This window comes from Cricetulus griseus, chromosome 3, assembly GCF_003668045.3.
Source record: "Cricetulus griseus strain 17A/GY chromosome 3, alternate assembly CriGri-PICRH-1.0, whole genome shotgun sequence".
NCBI lineage: Eukaryota > Metazoa > Chordata > Mammalia > Rodentia > Cricetidae > Cricetulus > Cricetulus griseus.
The window spans coordinates 144,882,591-144,909,525 of NC_048596.1; the positions used below are offsets into that span (position 1 = coordinate 144,882,591).

General features: G+C 42.1%; 1 protein-coding gene across 1 annotated transcript; it reads right to left on the bottom strand.

Annotated features, from left to right (window-relative positions):
* Positions 1 to 1,418: 1,418 nt before the first annotated feature.
* On the bottom strand, positions 1,419 to 2,546 carry LOC100750598 (serum amyloid A-5 protein). Its single transcript, XM_027410463.2, has 3 exons — positions 2,462 to 2,546; positions 2,019 to 2,157; positions 1,419 to 1,557 (listed from the first exon to the last, which is right to left on the bottom strand). Exons 1-3 carry the CDS (start codon positions 2,544 to 2,546, stop codon positions 1,419 to 1,421), a joined length of 363 nt encoding a protein of 120 aa, XP_027266264.1.
* Between the last annotated feature and the right edge of the window lie 24,389 nt (positions 2,547 to 26,935).

The window sequence follows — 26,935 nt, forward strand, 5'->3', positions numbered from 1 at the left end:
ATATCATGAAGTACAACCTTTCTCTGTCTACCTGTCTCTGTCTCTGTCTCTGTCTCTGTCTCTCTCTATCTCTCTCTCTCCTTCCCTCCCTCCCTCCCTCCCTCCCCCTCCCTCCTTTGTCCCCCTCCCAGTCTGTCCCCCTCTTTGCTGGAGACCTGGGTAGCTGATCATTGGGTTAGTTGATGCCTAGTCTCAGAAGAGGAGAATCTACTTAGCTGAGTTCAGGAATGTTAATCTCATCCAGAAACAATCCCACACACAAACTACTACTCAAGCTGGCCACCTGGTAACAGATGAAAGCAAACCAATTAAAGAAGCTATCCTTACCTTTTTTTAACAGATATGAATTGAGGAAGCTGTTTCTTCCTGAGAAGGGCATTATTAAACATGTTTGAGTGTGCTGAAGCAAGACCCTTGGTTTGAGTACCAAAGACTCCGAAACAAAATAAATACAAAAGGACATGATGACTAGGGAGGTAGAACAGCTTACAGTAAGGAGCTTGGAATGCAAGCATTACACACTGAGTTCAACCTCTAGGACCCAATGGAAAAAATCATATCTGTAGATGAAATATAGGAAGCCCAGCAAGGGGAAGGAAGAGACAGGTCCATGGACCTCACTATCCTGCTAGACTAGTTAAACTGGAAGTCTGGAGAGTTCCAGACCACTTAGAAACCATGAATGAAAAAGAAGGCAGACAGCCCCTGTCAAGCAAAAGATGAGACTATACTCTGACCACCAATACCAACACAAAAAAAATACAACTGCATAGGCATTAACACACACAGAGAGAGAGAGAGAGAGAGAGAGAGAGAGAGAGAGAGAGAGAGGGAGGGAGGGAGGGAGAGAGAGAGCATTTGAGACAGTAAGGAATTATTCTGTTATAGTGAATAAAATTTGGTCAACAATTGGATTTGAAAGTGTTGCTCTGATGACAGAGATTCAAGGTGCCACAGAATTCACCACTGCAGTCTGAACACAGGTGTGTCCCTGTGCATAGAAGCAGAGAAATGTCAGACTAGTGCAGTGAGAAAAGAGAAAGTGCTGGAACACAGTAGACACAGAGTGTGGTGGTCACCATAGGGAAAGGTCTGAAAACATTGTATCTGTAACCTCTGGGGCTTGAATAGTCACCTGAATAGGAACTGGGGCAGTCATCAGATCTGTCTATCTATGTAACTACTGAGAACAAGAGACCTAAACCTAAAAGCTCTCTATTCCAGACTGTGTGTAGTACTGACAGTTTGTACCAAACAGATCCACCCACTGAAAACACAATGACAGAATTTCATCTCCCATGAATTTATTACACAAGCACGGTAGGCTCCCCACACCCACAGTGGACACAGAAGTGAAGAACCCTATGTCTGCTCCCTGGAATCCACAGCACAGAAACCTGAGGCTGAAATGAGGATGCTCAGTATTTGTCTGGCAGGCCTTTGGGTCGGTAGTGATTGGGGTCATTGCCACTGCGGCCCCATCTGTTGGCTTCCTGGTCTGCCAAGGAATCCTCGTGTCCACGACCCAAGAACATCTGAATGTTCTCTCTTGCATCACTAGGAGAAGCACATGGAGGAGATCCACAATGAGCTGCATGGCCATAGTCCACCCTCCCAGTTCTCCACTTTTCCATAGATGGCTATAGAACAAAATCAGGATACCAGGGAGGAGGACCTGAAACAGTGACCCTGCCAAGCCCAGCACTGCTCAGGCCAGCTGAGTCATCCTATATTGAACAACCATCATCACATAGGCAGGGATGGAATCACTCCCTGTCTGCATTTGGAAGCATGCCTATCCAGCATGAGCTGTGTGCTGGATCTGCCCACAGCACAGGATCCACAGAGTATAAATGGAAGAAGTACCTGTATGAGCAAGTGGTGGTAGGGGGGAGAAGAGGCCTGCAGGGCATGGGGCACAGATGGTCAAGACTTTGTCTTGGGATCATCTGACCCTGGTCTCCTAGCACAGTCAATCCTTGCTACCCAGGCCCAGTGTTCCAACTGTCTGCATTTACCTGAGGATCTCAGCAGCCCACACTCCCCCAGGACCCCTTTGGGCAGCATCATAGTTCCCTCTAGCATGGAAGTATTTGTCTGAGTTTTTCCAGTTGGCCTCCTTCATGTCAGAGTAGGCTCGCCACATGTCCCCAGCCCCTGATGGGAAAGACAGGAGGAATATGAACCTAAAGACTATGCCCATGCCTTAGGGAGGATCAAAAGATAACAGCAAACAGACACATCAACCAGGCAGCTCTGGTCTCAGGCCTAGCAGGTTTCAAGCTACTGCTCTTCCACCTGCTGTACTCAGACCATTACAGTCACTAGTCTGAGATTTGTATTTGTATTGCATAACCCCAGCCAAAAAAAAAAAACTAGAAATAACATCCCAAAGAAGTGGGCAAAAATTTCTAAATTGTTTCCTGAACCCCACAAGCCATACTTCACCCATCAGCCTTACCTAGATAAGCCTCATCAATAAATGAGAGCCAGCTGCTGACCCCCAGGACCAGGGAGCAAAAAATGAGACCAGTGAGAAGCTTCATCCTGCTGAAATGAAAAGACAGGCTCACAGATACACACCCTGATGGGTACCCCCACTTGGGGTCTGTAATCAAGGGAGAGGCTTGTAGTCCATCCCACTGTAGCTCACTAGAATCCAAATGGAATGCCTAGGTGACCTGCACCAGGACCTTCCTGAAAATCACAAGGCTTCAGTTCTGGTCCCATCAACCCTGAACCAAGACTTTCTGGGAGGACAGCAAGACAGCACTGATGGAGGAAGAGACATTGAGAGCAGAGCAGATTGTCTCCCCATACAGCAGCCTGCAATTCACTAAGAGGCATTTCCCACATGTCCCTTCAGCACAGCACAAACTTCACACCATATAAATTTAGAACACAAAGGTTAGTTTAAAAGGAAATCCCACGTGGGCATAGAAGAAAGAGCAGAAGTATTTGTGCAGGTCGTTTCGTAGAGTCATCCCTCACCTGAGTTCTGGAGGAGCAATGATTGCCTTTAGTCTTCAGGGACATATTTATGCTGAGACTCCCCACTGGGGAAACTGGCTCACTTGCCAGACTTGGTCCCTGGGGAAAGTCCCACCATGTCATTTCCCACGAAAGACTACACAGGAATCTCCCTGGACACCAGGGTTCTCTTTGTTCATAGGAGAGCTTACCCTGTTGTGCAACAGAGGACACAGGACAGTTTTTCCTAATGGTTGATTAGTCAATGCACATAGCCAGGAAGAGAGGTAACCTACAAAGGTGGTGAACTGAAGGCTGTCAGAATGGTGGAAATGCAATAAAGGTGGTCGATTACTTAGAAGTATTCATTTATTCAGAGTTCATAATGGACATTGCTAAAATGCAGCCATTGATTGGATTTATTGTTCTACATGTCCATGGGTGCACAGGTGTGTGAGAACATGAGCTCCAGGTTCCATGTGAGCCTCATAGACACCTCCACTTGCAGCCATTAGCCTCAGTCTATAGAGTCAATATGGGAGCAGAGTGCATGAGAAGCTGTGTGTTCTGAGAATTTTCTCCTCTTCAGCAGTGATCACAAATAGAGAAGATCCCTTAGATATGAACTAGTATTACAGTGTAGTCTTCAGTTCAGTAAACAGTAGAAAAAATTAAAGGCACTGGTCAGGAAAAACATCCAGATAGCTTCAGAGTGTGATCCAATTGGTGGACACCATTTCCCACCCATGAAACATGCTAGGATTTAGTGCCATCAATGAACATTCTAGAGACTTGGGGAGGTGTTGGCCTTTTGGTTGTTTGATGAGTGGATAAATGGCTTGTGGATGTACATTTGTTCATAATGATGCTGCAGTTCTTTCTGTCTGTTTTTTTCCTTACAAATATTTGGCTGTTATTATTTGTGAAAATGATCACCCAATTAGAAGGGTTTTTGAAGAAATGGTGAGGAGACACTGATGTGTACATACTGTGGAGCAGATTCTGAAAGCTAAGGAGATGGTACATTACCAATGGTCAGAAGATGAGAACAGTGGAGATAGGATGAGCTAATTGCTGGTGGTTTTTTCACTGTCAGTTTCCAATGCAGAAGCTCAGCTCATACTAGGAAACTTTCACTGCATTTGTCTTGGAAACAGATACCCAGTAGGACATATTAGTGGAGAAAATGAATGACACAATGGCCAGATATGTTTGGTAAATATGAATTGATTTTGAAGATGTCAAGATTCCTAAGAGTACCTCTGAATGATTGAGGGTGCTGACTGAGAACTGTAGGGAGAGGATTGGATAGAACCAGTCCACAGAAGCAGCCAGTGCTCTTGGACCAGCAAAGAGAGCTTTGGATGAACCATGAACTGTGCCTTTGATAGAACACTGGGAAAGCTGCATGTAGAGCAACAGGGACTCTCAGTGATGCTGCAGGGTCATCAGGGAAAGGTGGACTAGTGAGATCATGGTACCAGTGGGAAGATCCTGGGATGGTGATTGGTCACTGAATGAAGACTGTGCACTGAAAGCCAATCCAAGTAAGGGAGCTCATGAAATGAATATTTAGAACTCTACACAGAGCAACAGCCTCTCTTCTTCACAACTTGGGATCTCCATAGTGTGGCTGATACTAGAAGCTAGAATGACACCCTCCCCCAAAGTTCAAGTAGACTTTCAAGTAAAGCATGGGGATGCCTTGCTGGGTTTAACCAGCAGGCCTCACTCTATGTTTGAAGAAGGGTGAAGAATGTAGAAAAGGAGGAAAGGAGGGAGGGAGCATGAGTTAGAGATAGAGAGAGAAAGAGAGAGAGAGGAAAGGAAAGAGAGAAGAGAGAATGGGAAAAATGTAAAAGTCTGGCTAGCAAGGATAGATATGGCTATAATATATTTTTGAGACATCTCTAATAAAAAGTGTTTATAAGCAAGATTTTCTTTTCAGAGATGACATACAGCATGCAAAAGTGAATGTGGGGCTAGGAATATGGCTCAGTGGTACAGTGCTTGCCTACATATTTGAAGTCTTGAGTAACTTAAAGCCACACAATATAAACCAAACAAAAGCACATACATTAGAAATTGCAGGCTAATTCTGCACTTGGTGAACCTTAAATACAGGGCAGAGGGTTCAGGTTTCACCATAAGGAATGGGATTCATGTGTCAAAGACCCACAGTCAACTCAATCTATCTGTATCATGTGCATGACCTCTCCTAGGAAGAGTACTGTTACACAGAAAGAAGAAACAATCCATGTCCAAATCCATTTCAGTGAAAGAGCCTGTAGAGAGTCCACAGAGGGCCTAAGAGCCTGTAGGAGTCAGTCAAGCACCAAGGACCCAGCAGCAGTCCCCAGCCAGCACACTGCTTACTCCAGCTCTCTATCTTAGAACTCGCTAAGTAAACTTTCTGGAAATTGGCCTACCCATTAAAAAATGAATGGTGGCTTATGGGTAGGCTAGGATTGTGGCTTAGTTTGGGAAAAGCTCATGGTGAGAGCAATCCAGCTTCAGGAATCAAATACCTAGGTATTTTCCCTATGTTACCCTGCCATGCATATCCCTAAGAGAAAGCCCTGTTACAAAACACCAGATAATCTGTCCAAGAGAGGCCATGACCCTGAGTTCCCATCACAGATCTTAAATTCCAGCACCTTGGACTTGAAAACAGCATGGTCCTGAGGGGAAGAGTCACATAGTGTTCCAGGACCTAGTGTAACTACAGTTTTGCCCTATAGTGAAACTATCGAAGACTGTCACTGTTCTGGAGTAAAAGAGATAGTGTCTAAGAAAGTGTAGGACAGAGTGACCCCACTGATATTCAGTAGCATCCCTGCTGTTTTCACATCTAAGAAAGTGTACATCGATAGATCCAGGCTTCTGTCCTCCTGTGCCTTCAAGATTTTCAGCAGTGGCATGTTCGCCTACATGCACACACTGTTTAAAGACAGGGATGTGTTCTGAGGGATGTGAAAACTTAGTACTTTTCTATTTGCATGACAAAAATTCTGTAACTTGGAAACTTAGAGAAGAAAGGTTTTATACTTACAGTTTCAGAGGAATAAGAATTCATCAAGGTTGGGAGACATGGAAAGGATGTAGCAAGAATTCAAAGACAGGGAGAAAGCATAGAGAAAACAGCAAGGGATTAAAAGTATAAAAATTTAAAGCCATCCCGAGTGCTGGGATTAAAGGTGTCTTCCACCAACACCTGGCTAAAGAGAAAATATCAAGAGCAGCAAAGGAAAAAGGTCAAATAACATATAAAGGCAAACTTATCAGAAATACATCTGACTTTTCCATGGAAACTCTGAAAGCCAGAAGTTCCTAGATAGATACTCTACCTACACTAAGAGACCACGGATGCCAGCCCAGACTACTATACCCAGCAAAGCTTCCAATCAATATTGATGGAGAAAACAAGGTATTCCATGACAAAACCAGATTCAAACAATATGTATCCACCAATCCAGCCCTACAGAAAGTTCTGGAAGGAAAACTGCAACCCAAGGAAGTTAACTACAACCAGAAAAATACAGGCAATAGATAATCCCACTATACAAACAGCCTAAATAAAAAAGGGATGGAAACCCACACATAATTTCACCACCACCACCAAATCCAAAACACACAAGACTGAACAATCAATGGTTATTAATATCCCTCAATATAAGTGGTCTTAACTCGACCATAAAAAGACACAGATTAGCAGAATGGATAAGAAGACAGAATCCATCCCTCTGGGGCATACAAGAAACACACCTCAACTTCAAAGAAGGACGGTACCTAAGAGTTAAAGGTTGGGAAAAGATTTTCCAATCAAATGGATCCAAGAAACAAGCGGGGGTAGCAATCCTAATATCCAAACAAACTGGACTTTAAACAAAAATCAGTCAAAAGAGATGAAGGAGGTCACTTCCTACTCATCACATGAGAAATCCTTCAGGATGAACTCTCACTTCTGAACATTTATGCCCCAAATACAAAGGCATCCACGTTTGTAAAAGAAACATTACTAAAACTCAAATCACATATAAAACTGCAAACACTTATAATGGGAGACTTCAACACCCCACTCTCACCACTGGACAGGAACACCAGACAGAAACTTAACAAAGAAACAAAGGAATTAATAGAAGTTATGGCCCAATTAGGCTTAACAGACATCTATAGAACATTCCATCCAAATACAAAACAATATACCATCTTCTCAGCGCCACATGGACCCTTCTCTAAAATTGACTACATACTTGGCAACATAGCAAACCTCAACAGGTATAAAAAATTAAAATAACCCCATGTATTTTATCTGACCACCGTGCTTTAAAGTTAGAATTCAACAACAACACAAATTTCAGAAAACCTACAAACTCATGGAAATTCAGTAATGCCCAATTGCACAATTCCTGGGTCGAGGAAAAAATAAAAAAATAAAGATTTCCTAGAATTCAATGAGAATGTGGACACAACATACCCAAACTGATTAGATACTTTGAAAGCAGTGCTAACAGGAATGTTCATAGCGCTAAGGGCCCACATGAAGAAACAGGAGAATAATCACAATAGATAATTAACAGCAAAACTGAAAGCTTTAGAAAACAAAAAAGCCAATACACCCCTGAGGAGCAGATGCCAGGAAATAATCAAATTGAGAGCTAAAATCAATAAAGTGGAAACTAGGAGAACAATACAAAGAATCAATGAAACAAAGAGTTGGTTCTTTGAGAAGATCAACAAGATAAACAAACCTTTATCCAAACTTACCAAACGGCAGAGAGTGAACATGCAAATTAATAAACTCAGGAATGAAAAGAGGGACTTAACAACAGACACAAAGGAAATCAGGAGAATCATCAGGTCATAATTCAAAAAACGTGTATTACTCAAAATTTGAAAATCTAAAGGAAATGGACAATTTTCTGAACAGATTACACTTACCAAAATTAAATCACAAACAGATAAGCAACTTAAATAGACCTATAAACCCTAATGAAATAGAAGCAGTCATCAAAAGTCTCCCAACTAAAAAAAGCCCAGGACCAGATGGCTTCAGTGCAGAATTCAACCAGAAATCCAAGAAACAGCTAACACCAATTCTCGTCAAAGAATTCCACACAATAGAAGCAGAAGGGTCATTGCCAAACTCTTTCTATGAGGCCACAATAACCTTGATACCCAAGCCACACAAAGACACAACTAAGAAAGAGAACTACAGACCAATATCCCTCATGAACATTGATGCAAAAATTCTCAATAAAATACTGGCAAATCGAATCCAAGAACATATCAGAGAAATCATCCACCATGATCAAGTAGGCTTCGTCCCAGGGATGCAAGGATGGTTCAACATACGAAAATCCATCAATATAATCCACCATATAAACAGATTGAGGGAAAGAAAAACACATGATCATCTCACTAGATGCTGAAAAAAGCCTTTGACAAAATCCAACACCCCTTCATGATAAAGGTCTTGGAGAGATCAGGGATAACAGGAACATACCTTAACATAATAAAAGCAATATACAGCAAGTCGACATCAAACATCAAATTAAATGGAGAAAAACTCAATGCAATTCCTCTAAAAATGGGGACAAGACAAGGCAGTCCACTCTCTCCATACCTCCTTGAAGGTCTAGCTAAAGCAATAAGACAACAAAAGGAGATCAAGGGAATACAAATTGGAAAGGAAAAAGTCAAACTTTCACTATTTACAGATGATATGATAGTCTATATAAGTGACGCAAAAAACTCTACCAGGGAACTCCTACAGCTGATAAACACCTTCAGCAAAGTGGCAGGATACAAGATTAACTCAAAAGAAATCTGTAGCCCTACTATATACAGATGATACAATCATGGGGAAAGAAATCAGAGAAACATCACCCTTTACAATTGCCACAAACAACATAAAATACCTTGGAGTAAAACTAACCAAAAAAGTGAAAGACCTGTACAGTAAGAATTTTGAGTCTCTAAAGAAAGAAATTAAAGAAGATACTACAAAATGGAAAGATCTCCCATGTTCTTGGATAGGTAAGATCAACATAGTAAAAAATGGCAATCTTGCCAAAAGCAATCTACAGATTCAATGCAATCCCCATCAAAATCCCAATACAGTTCTTCATAGACCTTGAAAGAACAATTCTCAACTTTATATGGAAAAACAAAAGACCCACCATAGTCAAAACAACCCTGTACAATAAAGGAACTTCTGGAGGCATCACTATCCCTGACTTCAAGCTCTATTTTAGAGCAATAGTCCTGAAAACAGCTTGGTATTGGCACAAAAATAGACAGGTAGACCAATGGAATAGAGTTGAAAACCCCGATATTAACTCACACACCTACAAACACTTGGTTTTTGACAAAGAAGTTAAATTTATACGATGGAATAAAGAAAGCATCTTCAACAAATGGTGCTGGCATAACTGGATGCTGGAATGTAGAAAACTGCAGATAGATCCATGTCTATTGGCATGCATAAAACTTAAGTCCAAATGGATCAAAGACCTCAACATAAACCCAGCCGCACTTAACCTATTAGAAGACAAAGTGGGAAATATCCTTGAATTAATTGGTACAGGAGACTGCTTCCTGAACATTACACCAGTAGCACAGACACTGAGATCAACAATTGATAAATGGGACTTCCTGAAACTGAGAAGCTTCTGTAAGGCAAAGGACACAGTCAGTAAGACAAAACGACAGCCCACAGACTGGGAAAAGATATCCACCAACCCCACATCTGACAGAGGGCTGATCTCCAAAATATACAAAGAACTCAAGAAGTGACTCTCCCAAACACCAAACAATCCAATTAAAAAGTGGGGAACAGAACTAAATAGACAATTCTCAATAGAGGAATCTAAAATGGCTGAAAGGCACATAAGAAAGTGTTCAACATCCTTATCCATCAGGGAAATGCAAATCAAAACAACTCTGAGATACCATCTTACTCCTGTTAGAATGGCTTAAAATCAAAAACACCAATGATAGTGCATGCTGGAGAGGATGTGGAGAAAGGGTAACATTTCTCCACTGCTGGTAGGAGTGCCAACTCATACAGCCACTTTGGAAATCTGTATGGCGATTTCTCAGGAAAATGGGAATCAATCTGCCACAAGATCCAGAAATTCCATTCTTAAGCATATACCCAAAAGATGCACATTCATACAACAAGGACATCTGTTCAACTATGTTCATAGCAGCACTATTTGTAATAGCCAGAAACTGGAAGCAACCCAGATGCCCCTCAACTGAAGAATGGATAGAGACAATGTGGTACATTTATACAATGGAGTACTACTCAGCAGAAAAAAAAAAACAATGGGATCTTGAAATTTGTAGGAAAATGGATGGAACTAGAAGAAACCATTCTGAATCACAAAAAGACAAACATGGTATGTACTCACTCATATGTGGATTTTAGACATAGAGTAAAGGATTACCAGCCTACAATCCCCACTGCCAGAGAAGCTAGTAAACAAGGAGGATCCTGAGAGAGACATACATGGTCCCCTGGAGAAGGGGAGAGATTCAAGATCTGCTGAGCAAATTGAGAGCATGGGAGGAGGGTGGAGTGGAGAGGGAGCTAGGAGAATGAGAAGGTGAGAAGAGGTGGGGTGAGGAGGACATGAAGGAGCAGAAAGTTGGGTCAGGGGAAGAATAGAGGAAAACAAGAAAGGAGATACCATAATAGAGGGAGACATTCTAGGTTTACAGAGAAATCAGGCACTAGGGAAATGTCTGAAGACCTACAAAGATGACACCAGCTAACAATCTAAGCAACAGAGGAGAGGCTACCTTAAATGACCTCCCCTGATAATGAGATTGATGACTGATTTATATGCCATCCTATAGCCTTCATCTAGCAGCTGGTGGAAGTAGAAGCAGACACCCACAACTGACCTGGAATCCAGTTGCAGAGAAGGATGAATAATATGCACAGGGAACCATACAAGGCTGGTGAAACACACAGAAACAGCTGACCTGAACAAAGGGGAGCTCTTGGTCCCCAGACTGATAGCTGGGATACCAGCATGGGACTGATTCACACCCCAGGAATGTGGGTTTCAGTGACGAGACCTGGGATATCTATGGAACCCCCTGTAGTAGTTCAGTACTTATCCCTAGCATAGGTGTGGACTTTGGGAACCCATTCCACATAGAGTGATACTCCCTGAGCCAAGACACACTGGGGTGGGCCGAGGCCCTATCCCAAAGGATATGATAGACTCTGATGACCCCCTATGGAAGGCCTCACCCTCCCTGGGGATCAGAAAGGATATGTGATAGGTAGGGTATTAGTTGGAGGAGGTGGTGGGGTGGAGGAGAGGGAGTGGGAACTGGGATTGACATGTAAAACAATCTTGGTTCTAATTCAAATAAAAGATAAAGTAAAAAAATAAAAAAGAAATCCTTTGCTATAGAAACATAAAAAAAAGAATAACTCCATCCTATGCATCTGAACTAAACCTTCTTCATCTTCAGCCAAGCATCCATCCAAACCTTTAAGAAAATGTGTGATGCTGGAGAAAGGGCCCAGCATTACCAGCACTGGCTATTCTTCCAGGGGATCTGGATTCATTTAGCAGCCACAGATGGTAGGTAAAAAACATCTGTACCTCCAGTTCCAGGGCATCTAACACCCTCTTCTGGCCTAGAAGCACTAGACAGTCATGTGCCACACAGACATATATGCATGAGGCAAAACAACAACACACATGAGATATGATTTTTTAATTTTTTATTATTATTATTTTATTAGTTCTAGTTAGGGAACAAGCTTATTTCAAGTCCCTTCTCCCTCTCCCTCCCCTCACCCCCAAACTTCCTCCCCCACCCCCACCCCATCCATTCACCCACCACTCCCCAAGCAGGATAGGGCCCTCAAAGGGGGCTCTGCAAAGTCCACCAAGTATTCCTATGCTGGTCCTGGGCCCTTCCCCATGTGTCCAGGGCCAGAGTAAAACCCTTCATATGGGATGGGCTCTCAAAGTCCCTTCTTGCACCAGGGAAAAATACTAATCCACCACCAGAGGCTCCCTGGAGTGCAGAGGCCTCCTTATTGACATCCATGTTCAGGGGTCTGGATCAGTCTTGTACAGGCCTCCTGGACAGCATCTGGGGTCGATGTGCTCTCCCTTGTTCAGGTCACCTGTTCCTGTGGGTTTCTCCAACCTGGTACAGACCCCTTCGTTCTTCATGCCTCCCTCTCTTCAACTAAATTCCCGATTTCGGCTCATTGTATATCTGTGGATGTCTGTCTCTGTTTCCATCAGCCACTGGATGAAGGCTCTAGGATGGCATAAGGAGAAGTCATCAATCTCATTTTAGGGGGAGGGTTTTTAGGTTATCCTCTCCACCGTTGCCTGCATTGTCAGATCATGTCATCCTTGTAGGTCTCTGGAGATCTCCCTGGTTCCAGATCCCTTCTCGGGCCTATAGTGGCTCCCTCTGATATCGTATCTCTCATCCTGCTCTCTTTCCTCTATTCTTCCCCCAACTCAATGTTTCTACCCTCCATTTCCTCTCCTCTTCTCCTCTTCTCTTGCTCTTATTGTAGCAGCTCCTTTACCCCCCACCCTCATGCCCCCAATTAGTTCGGGAGATCATGCCACTTCCATTCCTGGGGACCATTTATGCCTTAGAGTCCTTCATGGTTCCTAGTTTCTTTGGTGAAGAGCATTATATACTGGTAATCTTTTACTCTATGTCTAAAATTCATATATCAGTGAGTACATACCATGTTTGTCTTTTTGTGACTGGGTTACCTCACTCAGGATGGTTTCCTCTAGTTCCATCCACTTGCCTGCGAATTTCAAGATTCCGTTGCTTTTTTCTGCTGAGTAGTACTCCATTGTACAGATGTGCCACATTTTCTCAGTCCATTCTTCAGTAGAGGGGCATCTAGGTTGCTTCCAGTTTCTGGCTATTACAAACAATGCTGCTATGAACATGGTTGAACATATGTCCTTGTTGTAAGTACATGCCCTATTTGGGTATATACCCAAGAGAGGAATGGCTGGATCTTGAGGTAGACTGATTCCCATTTTTCTGAGCAACCGCCATACTGATTTCCAGAGTGGTCTTACAAGTTCGCACTCCCACCAGCAATGGAGGAGTGTTCCTTTTTCTCCACATCCTCTCCAGCATAGATTGTCATTGGTATTTTTTATTTTAGCCATTCTGACAGGCGTGAGATGGTATCTCAGAGTTGTTTTGAGTTGCATTTCTCTGATGGCCAATGATTTTGAGCACTTTGTTAAGTGTCTTTCAGCCATTTCACATTCCTCTGTTGAGAATTCTCTATTTAGTTCTGCACCCCACTTTTTAATTTCATTGTTTGGTGTCTTGGTGGCTAACTTCTTGATCTCCTTATATATTTTGGAAATCAGTCCTCTGTCAGATGTGGGATCTGTGAAGATTTTTTCCCATTCTGTGGGTAGTCGTTTTATCCTACTGACTGTTTCCTTTGCCTTGAAAAAGCTTCTCACTTTCAGGAGGTCCCATTTATTAATTGCAGACCTCAGTGTCTGTGCTACTGGCGTAATGTTCAGGAAGTGGTCTCCTGTGCCAATTTGTTCAAGGGTAGTTCCCACTTTCTCTTCTTGAAGATTCAGTGTGGCTGGATTTATGCTGAGATCTTAGATCCATTTGCACTTAAGTTTTGTGCATGGTGACAGATATGGATCTATCTGCAATTTTCTGCATGTCCGAATCCAATTGTACCAGCACCATTTGTTGAAGATGCTATCTTTTTTCCATTGTATAGATTTAGCACCTTTGTCAAAAATAAGGTATCCATAGGTGCGTGGGTCGATATCAGGGTTTTCAATTCGATTCCATTGGTCTATCAGTCTATTTTTGTGCCAATACCAAGCTGTTTTCAGAACTATGGCTCTATAGTAGAGCTTAAAGGCGGGGATGGTGATGCCTCCAGAAGATCCTTTATGGTAAAGAGTTGTTTTGGCTATCCTGGGCTTTTTATTTTTCCATGTAAAGTTGAGTATTGTTCTTTCAATGTCTGTGAAAAACTGTGTTGGGATTTTGATGGGGATTGCATTGAATCTATAGATTGCTTTTGGCAGGATTGCCATTTTTACTATGTTAATTCTACCTATCCAAGAGCATGGGAGATCTTTCCATTTTCTGGTATCTTCTTTAATTTCTTTCTTTAAAGTCTCAAAGTTCTTATTGTACAGATCTTTTACTTTTTTGGTTAGTGTTACCCCAAGATATTTTATGTTGCTTGTGGATATTGTGAAAGGTGATGTTTCCCTGATTTCTTTCTCATTGGATTTATCATCTGTATATAGTAGGGCTACTGATTTTTTTGAGTTAATTTTGTATCCTGCTACCTTGCTGAAGGTGTTTATCAGCCGTAGGAGTTCCCTGGTAGAGTTTTTCGGGTCACTAATGTAGACTATCATGTCGTCTGCAAATAGTGAAAGTTTGACTTCATCCTTTCCAATTTGTATCCCTTTGATCCCCTTTTCTTGTCTTATTGCTATAGCCAGAACTTCAAGTACAATATTGAAGAGATATGGAGAGAGTGGACAGCCTTGTCTTGTTCCTGATTTTAGAGGAAACGCTTTGAGTTTCTCTCCATTTACTTTGATGTTGGCTATTGGTTTGGTGTATATTGTGTTGATCATGTTTAGATATGTTCCTGTTATTCCTGTTCTCTCCAAGATCTTTATCATGAAGGGATGTTGGATTTTGTCAAAGGCTTTTTCAGCATCTAGTGAGATGATCATGTGGTTTTTCTTTTTCAGTTTGTTTATATAGTGGATTACATTGATGGATTTTCGTATGTTGAACCATCCTTGCATCCCTGGGATGAAGCCTACTTGATCATGGTGGATGATTTTTCTGATATGTTCTTGGATTCGGTTGGCCAATATTTTATTGAGTATTTTAGCATCGATGTTCATGAGGGATATCGGTCTGTAGCTCTCTTTCTTAGTCATATCTTTGTGTGGCTGGGTATGAAAGTGATTGTAGCCTCGTAGAATTTGGCAATATCCCATCTGCTTCTATTGTGTGGAACAGTTTGAGGAGTACTGGAATTAGCTCTTGTTTGAATTTCTGGTAGAATTCTGCAGTGAAGCCATCTGGCCCTCAGCTTTCTTTGGTTGGGAGGCTTTTGATTACTGCTTCTATCTCATTAGGGGTTATAGTTCCATTTAAACTATTTAGCTGATCTTGATTTAATTTTGATAAGTGATATTAATCCAGAAAGTTGTCCATTTCCTTTAGATTTTCCAATTTTGTGGAATACAGGTTTTCAAAGTATGACCTAAAGATTCTCTGGATTTCCTCAGTGTCCGTTGTTATATCTCCCTTTTCATTTCTGATTTTGTTAATTAGCATGCTCTCTCTCTGCCTTTTGGTTAGTTTGGCTAGAGGTTTGTCTATCTTATTGATCTTCTCAAAGAACCAACTCTTTGTTTCATTGATTCTTTGTACTGTTTTCCTAGTTTCTACTTTGTTGATTTCGGCTCTCAGGTTGATTATTTCCTGGCGTCTATTTCCTCTCGTCTACTCCTCCTTGGTGTGTTTGCTTCTCTTGCTCTCTTTCAGTTGTTCTGTCAATTCTCACTTTCCTCCAGTGTGAGCACTTAGTGCTATGAACTTCCCTCTTAGCACTGCTTTCAGGGTGTCCCATAAGTTCGGGTATGTTGTGTCTACATTCTCATTAAATTCTAGGAAGTCTTTAATTTCTTTTTTTATTTCTTCCTCAACCCAGTAATGGTGCAATTGGGAGTTATTCATTTTCCACGAAAATGTAGGTTTTCTGCAATTCGTATTGCTGTTGAATTCTAGCTTTAATGCATGGTGGTCTGACAAGATTCAGGGGGTTATTTCAATTCTTTTGTACCTGTGGAGGTTTGCTTTGCTGCCAACTATGTGGTCAATTTTTGAGAAGGTTCCATGTGGCGCTGAGAAGAAGGTATATTCTTTTGTGTTTGGATGGAATGTTCTATAGATATCTGTTAAACCCAGTTGTGTCATAACTTCTTTCAGATCCTTTGTTTCTTTGTTAAGTTTCTGTCTAGTAGTTCTGTCCAATGGTGTAAGGGGGGTGTTGAAGTCTCCTACTATAAGTGTGTGTGTTTTTATGTGTGATTTGAGCTTTAGTAATGTTTCTTTTACAAAAGTGGGTGCTTTCCTGATATATGAATTTTAGACATAGTGCAAAAGATTACCAGTATATAATGCTCTTCACCAAAGAAACTAGGAACCATGAAGGACTCTAAGGCATAAATGGTCCCCAGGAATGGAAGTGGCATGAACTCCCGAATTAATTGGGGGCATGAGGGTGGGGGGGAAAGGAGCTGCTACAATAAGAGCAAGAGAAGAGGAGAAGAGGAGAGGAAATGGAGGGGCAGAAACATTGAGATGGGGAAAAATAGAGGAAAGAGAGCAGGATGAGAGATACGATATCAGAGGGAGCCACTATAGGCCAGAAGGGATCTGGAACCAGGGAGATCTCCAGAGACCTACAAGGATGACAGGATCTGACAATGCAGGCAACGGTAGAGAGGATAACCTAAAAACCCTCCCCCTAAAATGAGATTGATGACTTCTCCTTATGCCATCCTAGAGCCTTCATCCAGTGGCTGATGGAAACAGAGACAGACATCCACAGATATACAATGAGCCGAAATCGGGAATTTAGTTGAAGAGAGGGAGGCATGAAGAACGAAGGGGTCTGTACTAGGTTGGAGAAACCCACAGGAACAGGTGACCTGAACAAGGGAGAGCACATCGACCCCAGATGCTGTCCAGGAGGCCTGTACAAGACTGACCCAGCCCCCTGAACATGGATGTCAATAAGGAGGCCTCTGCACTCCAGGGAGCCTCTGGTGGTGGATTAGTATTTTTCCCTGGTGCAAGAAGGGACTTTGAGAGCCCATCCCATATGAAGGGTTTTACTCTGGCCCTGGACACATGGGGAAGGGCCCAGGATCAGCATAGGAAGACTTGGTGGACTTTGCAGAGCCCCCTTTGAGGGCCCTATCCTGCTTGGGGAGTGGTGGGTGAATGGGGTGGAGGGTGGGCTGGGGGTGGGGGATGAAGTTTGGGGGTGAGGGGATGGAGAGGGAGAAGGGACTTGAAATAAGCTTGTTCCCTAACTAGAACTAATAAAAAAAAAGTGGGTGCTTTCGTATTAGGGGCATAGATGTTCAGGATGGAGACTTCATCTTGATGTACTTTTCCTGTGATGAGTATGAAATGCCCTTCTTTATCTCTTTTGATTGCTTTCAGTTTAAAGTCTAATTTGTTAGATATTAGGATTGCTACCCCAGCTTGTTTCTTGAGCCCATTTGATTGGAAAATTTTTTCCCATCCTTTTACTCTGAGGTATCGCCTGTCTTTGAAGTTGAGGTGTGTTTCTTGTAAACAGCAGAAGGATGGATTCTGTCTTTGTATCCATTCTGTTAGCCTATATCTTTTTATGGATAAGTTAAGACCATTGACATTTAGGGATATTAATGTCCATTGTTCATTGGTTCTTCTTTGTTTTGGATTTATTGTTGGTGATATCATTGGGTGTGGATTTTGCCCTCCTGTTTCTTTTTGTGTTTGGTGAAATTAGATTAACTGCTGCCAGTGTTTTTGTGAGTGTAGTTATGTTCATTGGGTTGGAATTTTCCTTCCAGAGCCTTCTGTAGTGCTGGATTTGTTGATATGTATTGTTTAAATCTGTTTTTGTCATGGAATATCTTGTTTTCTCCATCTATAGTGATTGAAAGTTTTGCTGGGTACAGTAGTCTGGGTTGACATCCATGCTCCCTTAGTGCTTGTAGGGTATCTATCCAAGACCTTCTGGCTTTCAGAGTTTCCATTGAGAAGTCGGGTGTGATTCTGATTGGTTTGCCTTTATATGTTACTTGGCCTTTTTCCTTTGCTGCTCTTAATTATTATGTGTCAGGGTGACTTCTTTTTGTGGTCCAGTCTGTTTGGTGTCCTCTAAGCTTCTTGTACTTTCATAGGCATATCCGTCTGTAGGTTGGGGAAGTTTTCTTCTATGATTTTGTTGAATATGTTTTCTGTACCTTTGAGCAGTGTTTCTTCACCTTCTTCTACACCTATTATTCTTAGGTTTGGCCTTTTTACAGTGTCCCATATTTCCTGGATATTTTGTGTTAGGGTTTTGTTGGACTTGAGGTTCTCTTTGGTTGATGAATGTATATCCTCTAGCAAGTCTTCAATAGCTGAGATTCTCTCTTCCATCTCTTGAATCCTGTTGGATATACTTACATCTTTAGTTCCTGATTGTTTATCCAACCTTTCCATTTCCAACATGGTCTCATTTAAACAGTTTAAATCAACCTACAACCCCTAATGAAATAGAAGCAGTCATCAAAAGCCTCCCAACCAAAAAAAGCCCAGGGCCAGATGGCTTCACTGTAGAATTCTACCAGAAATTCAAACAAAAGCTAATTCCAGTACTCCTCAAACTGTTCCGTACAATAGAAGCAGATGGGATATTGCCAAACTCTTTCTATGAGGATACAATCAATTTGATACCCAAGTCACACAAACATATGACTAAGAGAACTACAGACCGATATCCCTCATGAATATCAATGCTAAAATACTCAATAAAATATTGGCAAACCGAATCCAAGAACATATCAGAAAAATCATCTACCATGAACAAGTAGGCTTCATCCCAGGGCTGCAAGGATGGTTCAACATACAAAAATCCATCAATGTAATCCACCATATAAACAACCTGAAAAAGAAAAACCACATGGTCATCTCACTAGATGCTGAAAAAGCTTTTGACAAAATCCAATATCCCTTCATGATAAAGATCTTGGAGAGAACAGGAATAACAGGAACATATCTAAACATGATCAAGGCAATATATACCAAACCAATAGCCAACATCAAAGTAAATGGAGAGAAACTCAGAGAGTTTCTTCCAAAATCAGGAACAAGAAAGGCTGTCCACTCTCTCCATATCTCTTCAATATTGTACTTGAAGTTCTGGCTATAGCAATAAGACAAGAAAAGGGGATCAAAGGGATACAAATTGGAAAGGATGAAGTCAAACTTTCACTATTTGCAGACGACATGATAGTCTACATTAGTGACCCGAAAAACTCTACCAGGGAACTCCTACGGCTGATAAACACCTTCAGCAAGGTAGCAGGATACAAAATTAACTCAAAAAAATCAGTAGCCCTACTATATACAGATGATAAATCCAATGAGAAAGAAATCATGGAAACATCACCTTTCACAATATCCACAAGCAACATAAAATATCTGGGGGTAACACTAACCAAAAAAGTGAAAGACCTGTACAATAAGAACTTTGAGACTTTAAAGAAAGAAATTAAAGAAGATACCAGAAAATGGAAAGATCTCCCATGCTCTTGGATAGGTAGAATTAACATAGTAAAAATGGCAATCCTGCCAAAAGCAATATACAGATTCAATGCAATCCCCATCAAAATCCCAACACACTTTTTTCAGACATTGAAAGAACAATACTCAACTTTATATGGAAAAATGAAAAACCCAGGATAGCCAAAACAACTCTCTACAATAAAGGATCTTCTGGAGGCATCACCACCCCCGACTTCAAGCTCTACTATAGAGCCATAGTTCTGAAAACAGCTTGATTTTGCCACAAAAATAGACAGATAGACCAATGGAATCGAATTGAAAACCCTGATATTAACCCACACACCTATGGATACCTTATTTTTGACAAAGGTTCTGAATCTATACAATGGAAGAAAGATAACATCTTCAACAAATGGTGCGGGTACATTGAATTCGGACATGCATAAGATTGCAGATAGATCCATACCTGTCACCATGCACAAAACTTAATTGCAAATGGATCAAAGATTCTCCATAAATCCAGCCACACTGAATCTTCTAGAAGAGAAAATGGGAATTACCCTTGAACAAATTGGCACAGGAGACAACTTCCTGAACATTACGCAAGTAGCACAGACATTGAGGCCTGCAATTAATAAATGGGACCTCCTGAAAGTGAGAAGCTTTTTCAAGGCAAAGGAAACAGTCAGTAGGACAAAACGACCACCCACAGAATGGGAAAAGATCTTCACCAATCCCACATCTGACAGAGGACTGATTTCCAAAATATATAAGGAGATCAAGAAGCTAGCCACCAAGACGCCAAACAATGAAATTAAAAAGTTGGGTGCAGAACTAAATAGAGAATTCTCAACAGAGGAATGTGAAATGGCTGAAAGACACTTAACAAAGTGCTCAAAATCATTGGCCATCAGAGAAATGCAATTCAAAACAACTCTGAGATATCACCTCACACCTGTCAGAATGGCTAAAATCAAAAATACCAATGACAATCTATGCTGGAGAGAATGTGGAGAAAAAGGAACACTCCTCCATTGCTGGTGGGAGTGCGAACTTGTAAGACCACTCTGGAAATCAGTATGGCGGTTGCTCAGAAAAATGGGAATCAGTCTACCTCAAGATCCAGCCATTCCTCTCTTGGGTATATACCCAAATAGTGCATGTTCATACAACAAGGACATATGTTCAACCATGTTCATAGCAGCATTGTTTGTAATAGCCAGAACCTGGAAGCAACCTAGATGCCCCTCAACTGAAGAATGGATAGAGAAAATGTGGTACATTTATACAATGGAGTACTACTCAGCAGAAAAAAGCAATGGAATCTTGAAATTCGCAGGCAAATGGATGGAACTAGAAGAAACCATCCTGAGTGAGGTAACCCAGTCACAAAAAGACAAACATGGTATGTACTCACTCATATATGAATTTTAGACATAGAGCAAAGGATTACCAGCCTATAATCCTCTTCACCAAAGAAACTAGGAAACATGAAGGACTCTAAAGGATAAATGTTCCCCAGGAATGGGAAGTGGCATGAACTCCTGAGCTAATTGGGAGCATGAGGGTAGGGGAGAGGGAGCTGCTACAATAAGAGCAAGAGAAGAGGAGTAGAGGAGAGGAAATGGAGGAGCAGAAATATTGAATTGGGGGAAGAATAGAGGAGAGAGAGCAGGATGAGAGATACCATATCAGAGGGAGCCACTATAGGTCCAAGAAGAGATCTGGAACCAGGGAGATCTCCAGAGACCTACAAGGATGACAGGATCTGACAATCCAGACAATGGTGGAGAGGATGATCTAAAAGCCCTTCCCCTAAAATGAGATTGATGACTTCTCTTTATGCCATCCTAGAGCCCTCATCCAGTGGCTGATGGAAGCAGAGACAGATTCCACAGAAATACACTGAGCTGAATCGGGAATTTAGTTGAAGAGAGGGAGGAATGAAGAGCGAAGGGGTCTGTACCAGATTGGAGAAACCCATAGAAACAGTTGGCCTGAACAAGGGAGAGCACATCGACCCCAGATGCTGTCTGGGATGCTAGTACAAGACTGACCCAGACCCCTGAACATGGATGTCAATAAGGAGGCCTCTGCACTCCAGGGAGCCTCTGGTGGTGGAATAGTATTATTCCCTGGTGCAAGAAGGGACTTTGAGAGCCCATCCCACATGAAGAGTTACACTCTGGCCATATACACATGGGGAAGGGCTCAGGACCAGCACAGGAAGACTTGGTGGACTTTGCAGAGCCCCCGTTGAGGGCCCTACCCTGCCTGGGGAGTGGTGGGTGAATGGGGTGGGGGCTGGGCTGGGGGTGGGGGGAGGAGGGCTGGGGGGGAGGGGAGGGAGAGGGAGAAGGGACTTACATGTGAACCAAGCTTGTTCCTTAACTAGAATAAATAAATTAAAAAAATAAAAGTACACTAATGTAACTAAGTGCTGCTTGCTTAACCAATTATACTTGAGATGACCTAAAAGTTCCTGAAGCGCCCCTTAGCTGTGATTAAAAGGAGCTTGCACACTCCTTTTAATATGCACACATATACAGGTGACTGACCCAGCATATGCTGGTGTTAATAAGTGTTCTTTGCTTTTGTATACTATTTGGGTCTGGGGTCTTCCTTCATCATGTCTTTGGACCCTTACTTTCTGAATGCTTGTCCCATATTGCAACAGCTAAGAAATAGATGACCTCATCTTTCCAAACTGGTGAATAGATTCCTCTGTCCACATGTTCTACTTGTCACATGCTGATTGTTGAGTCAGGGTCTCACACTCTTGTTCAAGATGGTCTTGCATTCAAGGGATCCTCCTGCCTCAGCTGCCCAAGTTCTGGGATTACAAGCATGTGCCACCACACCAGGCTCTTTAAAAATTTTTTACATGAGTATGATGTGTGGAGTGGTGTTCTGGTTGGTTTTATGTCAATTTGACACAAGCTAGAGTCATCAGAGAGGAAGGACCTTCAACTGAGAAAATGTCTCCAAAATATCTGGCTGCAGGTTGAGTAACTTGGTCTTCATGTAAGACTCCGAACAGTGAGAGCAGAGGCTGTCTCTGACTGTGTGTTTCCCTGCTTTGGGGACCCATTCCTCCTACTGTATTGCTTCATCCAGCCTTAATAAAAGAGAAGGTGCCTAGTCTCCCAACAACTTGATATACCATGGCTGGCTGATAATCATTGGAGGCCTGTCTATATCTGATGAAAAGCAGTAGAGGAGTGGATAGGGGGGTAGATAGGAGGGAGTAGGAACTCGGAATCGGAGAGAGGAAACTTTATTGGGGTGTAAATCAAATACAGAGAGAGAGAGAGAGAAGATCTGGCTGTAGGTCATTTTCTTAGTGATTGATGAGAGAGCACTGCTCCCATCCTGGGTGGTACCATCCCTGGCCTGGTGGTCATGGGTTTTATAAGGAAGCAGAGTGAACAAGAAAATGAGCAGCACCCCTCCATGGCCTCTGCACCAGCTCCTGCCTCCAGGGTCCTGCCATTTAAATTCCTCTCCTGACTTCCTTCATTGTTGAACTGTGATGTGAAAGTGTATGCCAAATAAACCCTTTCCTCACCAACTTGCTTTTCATGATGTTACATCACAGCAATGGTAAGCCTAACTAAGTAGTGTAGATGTTGATGCTTTCAAGACTCTCCATTGATATTGGGGGTTGTCCTATTTTCCTTTTCTTTTGCTGTGATAAACACTTTGGCCAGTAATGGGGGAAGAAAGGGCTTAATAGACTTATTGGTTACAGTCTGCCACCAAAGGAAGCAAAGGCAGGAACCTGGCTAGAGGCAGCCTCTGAAACAGTGACCACAGGGGAACAAGTTCACTGGCTCTACTTTGTGTACAGTTGACAAAGACTAACCTGCATGGGTATCTTCCACACTTCTGTTTACTGAAGCAGTTCTCTCTCAAGCTGCAGCTTGCCTGCTCCACTAAGCTCCCTGTCCTTGCTCCCTGAGCACTGGAGTTACAGGCAGCTACCATACCAGCCCAGCTTTTATGTGGGCTCTGGGAATCCAAACTCTAGTCCTTATGCTCCTCAGACAAGTGCTAACCACTGATCCACCTTCTCCCACAGTGTGCCAACTTTAAAAGTTTCTCATATGTATAAAGCCTTGGAAGGCTTGCTTTTCCAGACTCACAAATCATTGTAGGAGACAATGTGCACCATATTGGAGTGGATATTTCTGCCACATAAACAGAATAAAAAGTTAAAGACACATATAGAAAAGATTTCTGATTTGATTTTAAAGGGCAAATTAAGACTTCATCAACTGATTGGAAAAGATCCAGCAGAAATTATAGTACCTTTAACTAATGAAGAAATTTCCTCCTTATGGAAGGATAATGAATATTGGCAAATATCTCTTGCTGACTTTTTGGGAACGATTAGCAACAACTATCCCAAAACTGACAGAATTAAATTCATAAAAAAGACAGACTGGGAAGACAAAACCCCCCAAACATAGGTTGCATAATGCTTTATTGACACTAAACTTCTTTAGTGCCAATGAAAAAGGACAAATAGCTGCAGAAAGACACTGGACTACGGAAAAAACTGCTGAACTGAATCAACCAGTACACTTCAAAGATGCACTAACCTCGGTATGGAAGCCTGGACATGTGTTATGTTGGGGTAGGGGTTTTGCATTTATTTCCACAGGAGAAGAAAAACTTTGGATACCATCAAAGATTCGAGTTGAAAAAGACAAACCTCTCGACAAGGACAAGTGACAGGTATTTTATTGAGGTACATCTCATAAACTAAACAGAAACCTCCCAAAGGAAAGGGAAGTATTTTGCTTCTTATCTTCACAGGAAAACTCATCTCCAGAAGTGTAAGAACACTACATGGGTAGATGCTTAAGAAGAGAAGGTAGCTATAACCATCAAACAAAAGGAATGTGCCATATGGTAAAATATGTATTAAATCTATTTCTCTTTACTTTCTTAGTCCCTATTCAACTAAATCAATGCTAGATGTAGAGATGGATTTGGCTTTCCTCCTCTAAAATCCAAGCACGTTGTTTAACTAAACTTTAGAATTTCTGTATTGTATCAAGAAGCCAATTGATATAATACAGAACGAGAGAAGAATTTGGGGACTGTCTTTGTCTTTCTTGGCTCTTTCATAATCATTATTTTTCCATGGTTGCCTTTTCCAGTATGCATATATGTACAAGCAAACATTTCTCTGCTAACATTTATGTTTGAGTCTCACACAGCCAATGAAGACCCACCTGACAGCAATCCCTGGATGCTCCGGAAGGAAATTGGGCCATACCTCCTTGACTGCACTGGATACAACTTACTCTGTTTCAACTGACACTCCGACCAGAGCTTCAGCTACTGACTTCAATCAAGTTGAGGATTTCAAGTGAGATCTTCAATCAAGTAAATCCCATCTAACATGGACTGGATACAATCCATTAGAGACTTTCACTATACTAACATTTTCTTCCTACAGGACCCCACAAGGCTACCGTTGTCCCATTTCAGCAGGAAGTAATTTGGAGGATGCTACACCCCCTTCCCCCATTATTGTCTATTAGGGTAGTGTAAGCCTAGTTAGGGATAACTTACTATTGTTTATGGTTGGGATTGGAAGGAGGTGTTCAGGCTTGAACACCTCTTTTCAGATGTCCTTAGGGTTTAGCAGATGTAGACATAGTTAGGATGTGACATAGCAGATTATGTATCTTCTTGTATTTCATTTTTATGATTGTTAATTTTGGATACTTTACACTGTTAAGCTTTAATCCTCTTTTAGACTAAAAGGGGAATTGTAGGGGACAGTGTAAGCCACGCCTGCTAGAAGCTGGCTACAGGTGTGCCTGACCACACCTGTCAGGGATTGGTCAAGGTGAGGTCAGGATGACTCGTGATAGGTTTTTAAGGGGCTGCAAGGCACATGGGAGCTCCTTCTCTCTGGCCTGCCTGCCTTGCTGCCCCTGGCATGCTCTGGCTTGCATTTGGCTGGTGTTTATCTAAATAAAGATATCTTAACCTTACAGACTACAGATCTTCTCATAATAGATCATCATTTCTCTGACCTTTGTTTTCATTTCCTCCATTTCATGAAAATCTAGAACCTGACATGGGCCCTCATTCTGCAGTAGCAATCTGACCATGGACCTGCCCCCTCAATACTACAGTCTCCTGGAGTCAAGTTCACGGCCACACTACCCTCAAGGCCAGTGCTTTGAGCTTGCTCTCAATGCCACCCTGCCACCACTGTCTGCCCAATCTCATTTATTCTGCCCCAATCCTTTTGTCCTGACTCTGAGACAGTGTGCCACTATGCCCGGCTCTCTTAACTCTTTTCACTTCTCTTTCCTCTGTAAATGTAACTTCATCACCAAACTCCTCTCCTCAATTCCATTCAAGGTCAAAACAGTTATCAGTGTGTCCTTTCTCTGATAAAGGGTTTTCCCAGAGTTTTTTTCCCCTCCCATCTCTGGTAACCAGCTCAAACATCTCAAAGTGTCCACCTAGCCAGCTCCTACCCTGCTGTATCGAGTGAGGCCTGTCCACTTATTTTGTTGTCATTTCTAGACCTGTATTCAGATCTTAAGTTGCCCACCCAATCAGTCATTGTGGTGATTTGAAAATGTATAACCCCCATAAACTTGTGTGTTTGAATGTTTGGTCTACAGTGACTGGCACCATTGGGAAGTGTGGCCTTGTTGGAGGAAGAGTGTTAATGTGGGGGTGGGGCTTTGAGGTCTGAGATGCATTTGCCCAGGCTCAGTGGCTGGCACACAGTGCTTTTCCTGCTACTTGCAGATCAACATACTGAACTCTCAGTTCCTTCTCCAGCATTGTATCTACCTATCTACTGTCATGCTCTCCACTGTGATGATAATGGACTGAACCCCTGAAACTGTAAGCCTTTATAATAGTTGTCATGTTTTCCTTTAAAATAGTTGTCACGGTCATGATGTCTCTTCCCAGCATTAGAAACCCTAAGACAGTCATGTCATTCCTCTTCTTGGCTTCCCCCTCAGATACCACTTCATTTAGTCTTTGAGAAGCTAACCCTCAGAGTCCTGGCAATCGATACACTGGTCTCTCCACCCCTTATTTGTGACTCAATGTAGAATCACCTGCACTGTGAGTTGTCAGAGACTTTTGTCCTATGGTTCAAACCCAGTCTCTAAACCATAGATCTGAAACACCATTTCATGAGTACCCTCTGGCTCTGGAGAAGGGAGGCTGACTCATGCCTGACCAGCTGGAGCTGTTTCCGCTGTACGCCTCATAGGTGGCTTGCTCTAGCTCACTTCTTTCACTAAGGCTAAAACAAAAATAACTCCAGATTACTGAAGCTTATGGAGTATATAAATGCACCTCAGGCTTAGCACTAAAGGGCCCATATTTCAGCTGCCATGGCTTCCACTCTGCAGTTCACATTCTTGCCAAGCTCTTTTACCACACTTCAGTCTTGCACCTCAAATTATGATCTGAAGACCAGAAGCATCAGGGTCACCTTGAATCTTGTCAGAAGGCCAAACACTCTGGCTACCCACCAGATCTGCTGTGGCATTTAGCATCACCTAATTTGTGGGTACTATGAAAACCAGAA

Bases quoted from the DNA above. Each gene is read 5' to 3' on its own strand.
- LOC100750598 (XM_027410463.2), bottom strand. From the start codon at position 2,546: ATGAAGCTTCTCACTGGTCTCATTTTTTGCTCCCTGGTCCTGGGGGTC. The intron at 2,158-2,461 runs GTAAGGCTGATG...CTTTCCCATCAG, and splicing joins TATTGATGAGGCTTATCTAG to GGGCTGGGGACATGTGGCGA. The intron at 1,558-2,018 runs GTAAATGCAGAC...TGCTTCTCCTAG, and splicing joins TGGGCTGCTGAGATCCTCAG to TGATGCAAGAGAGAACATTC.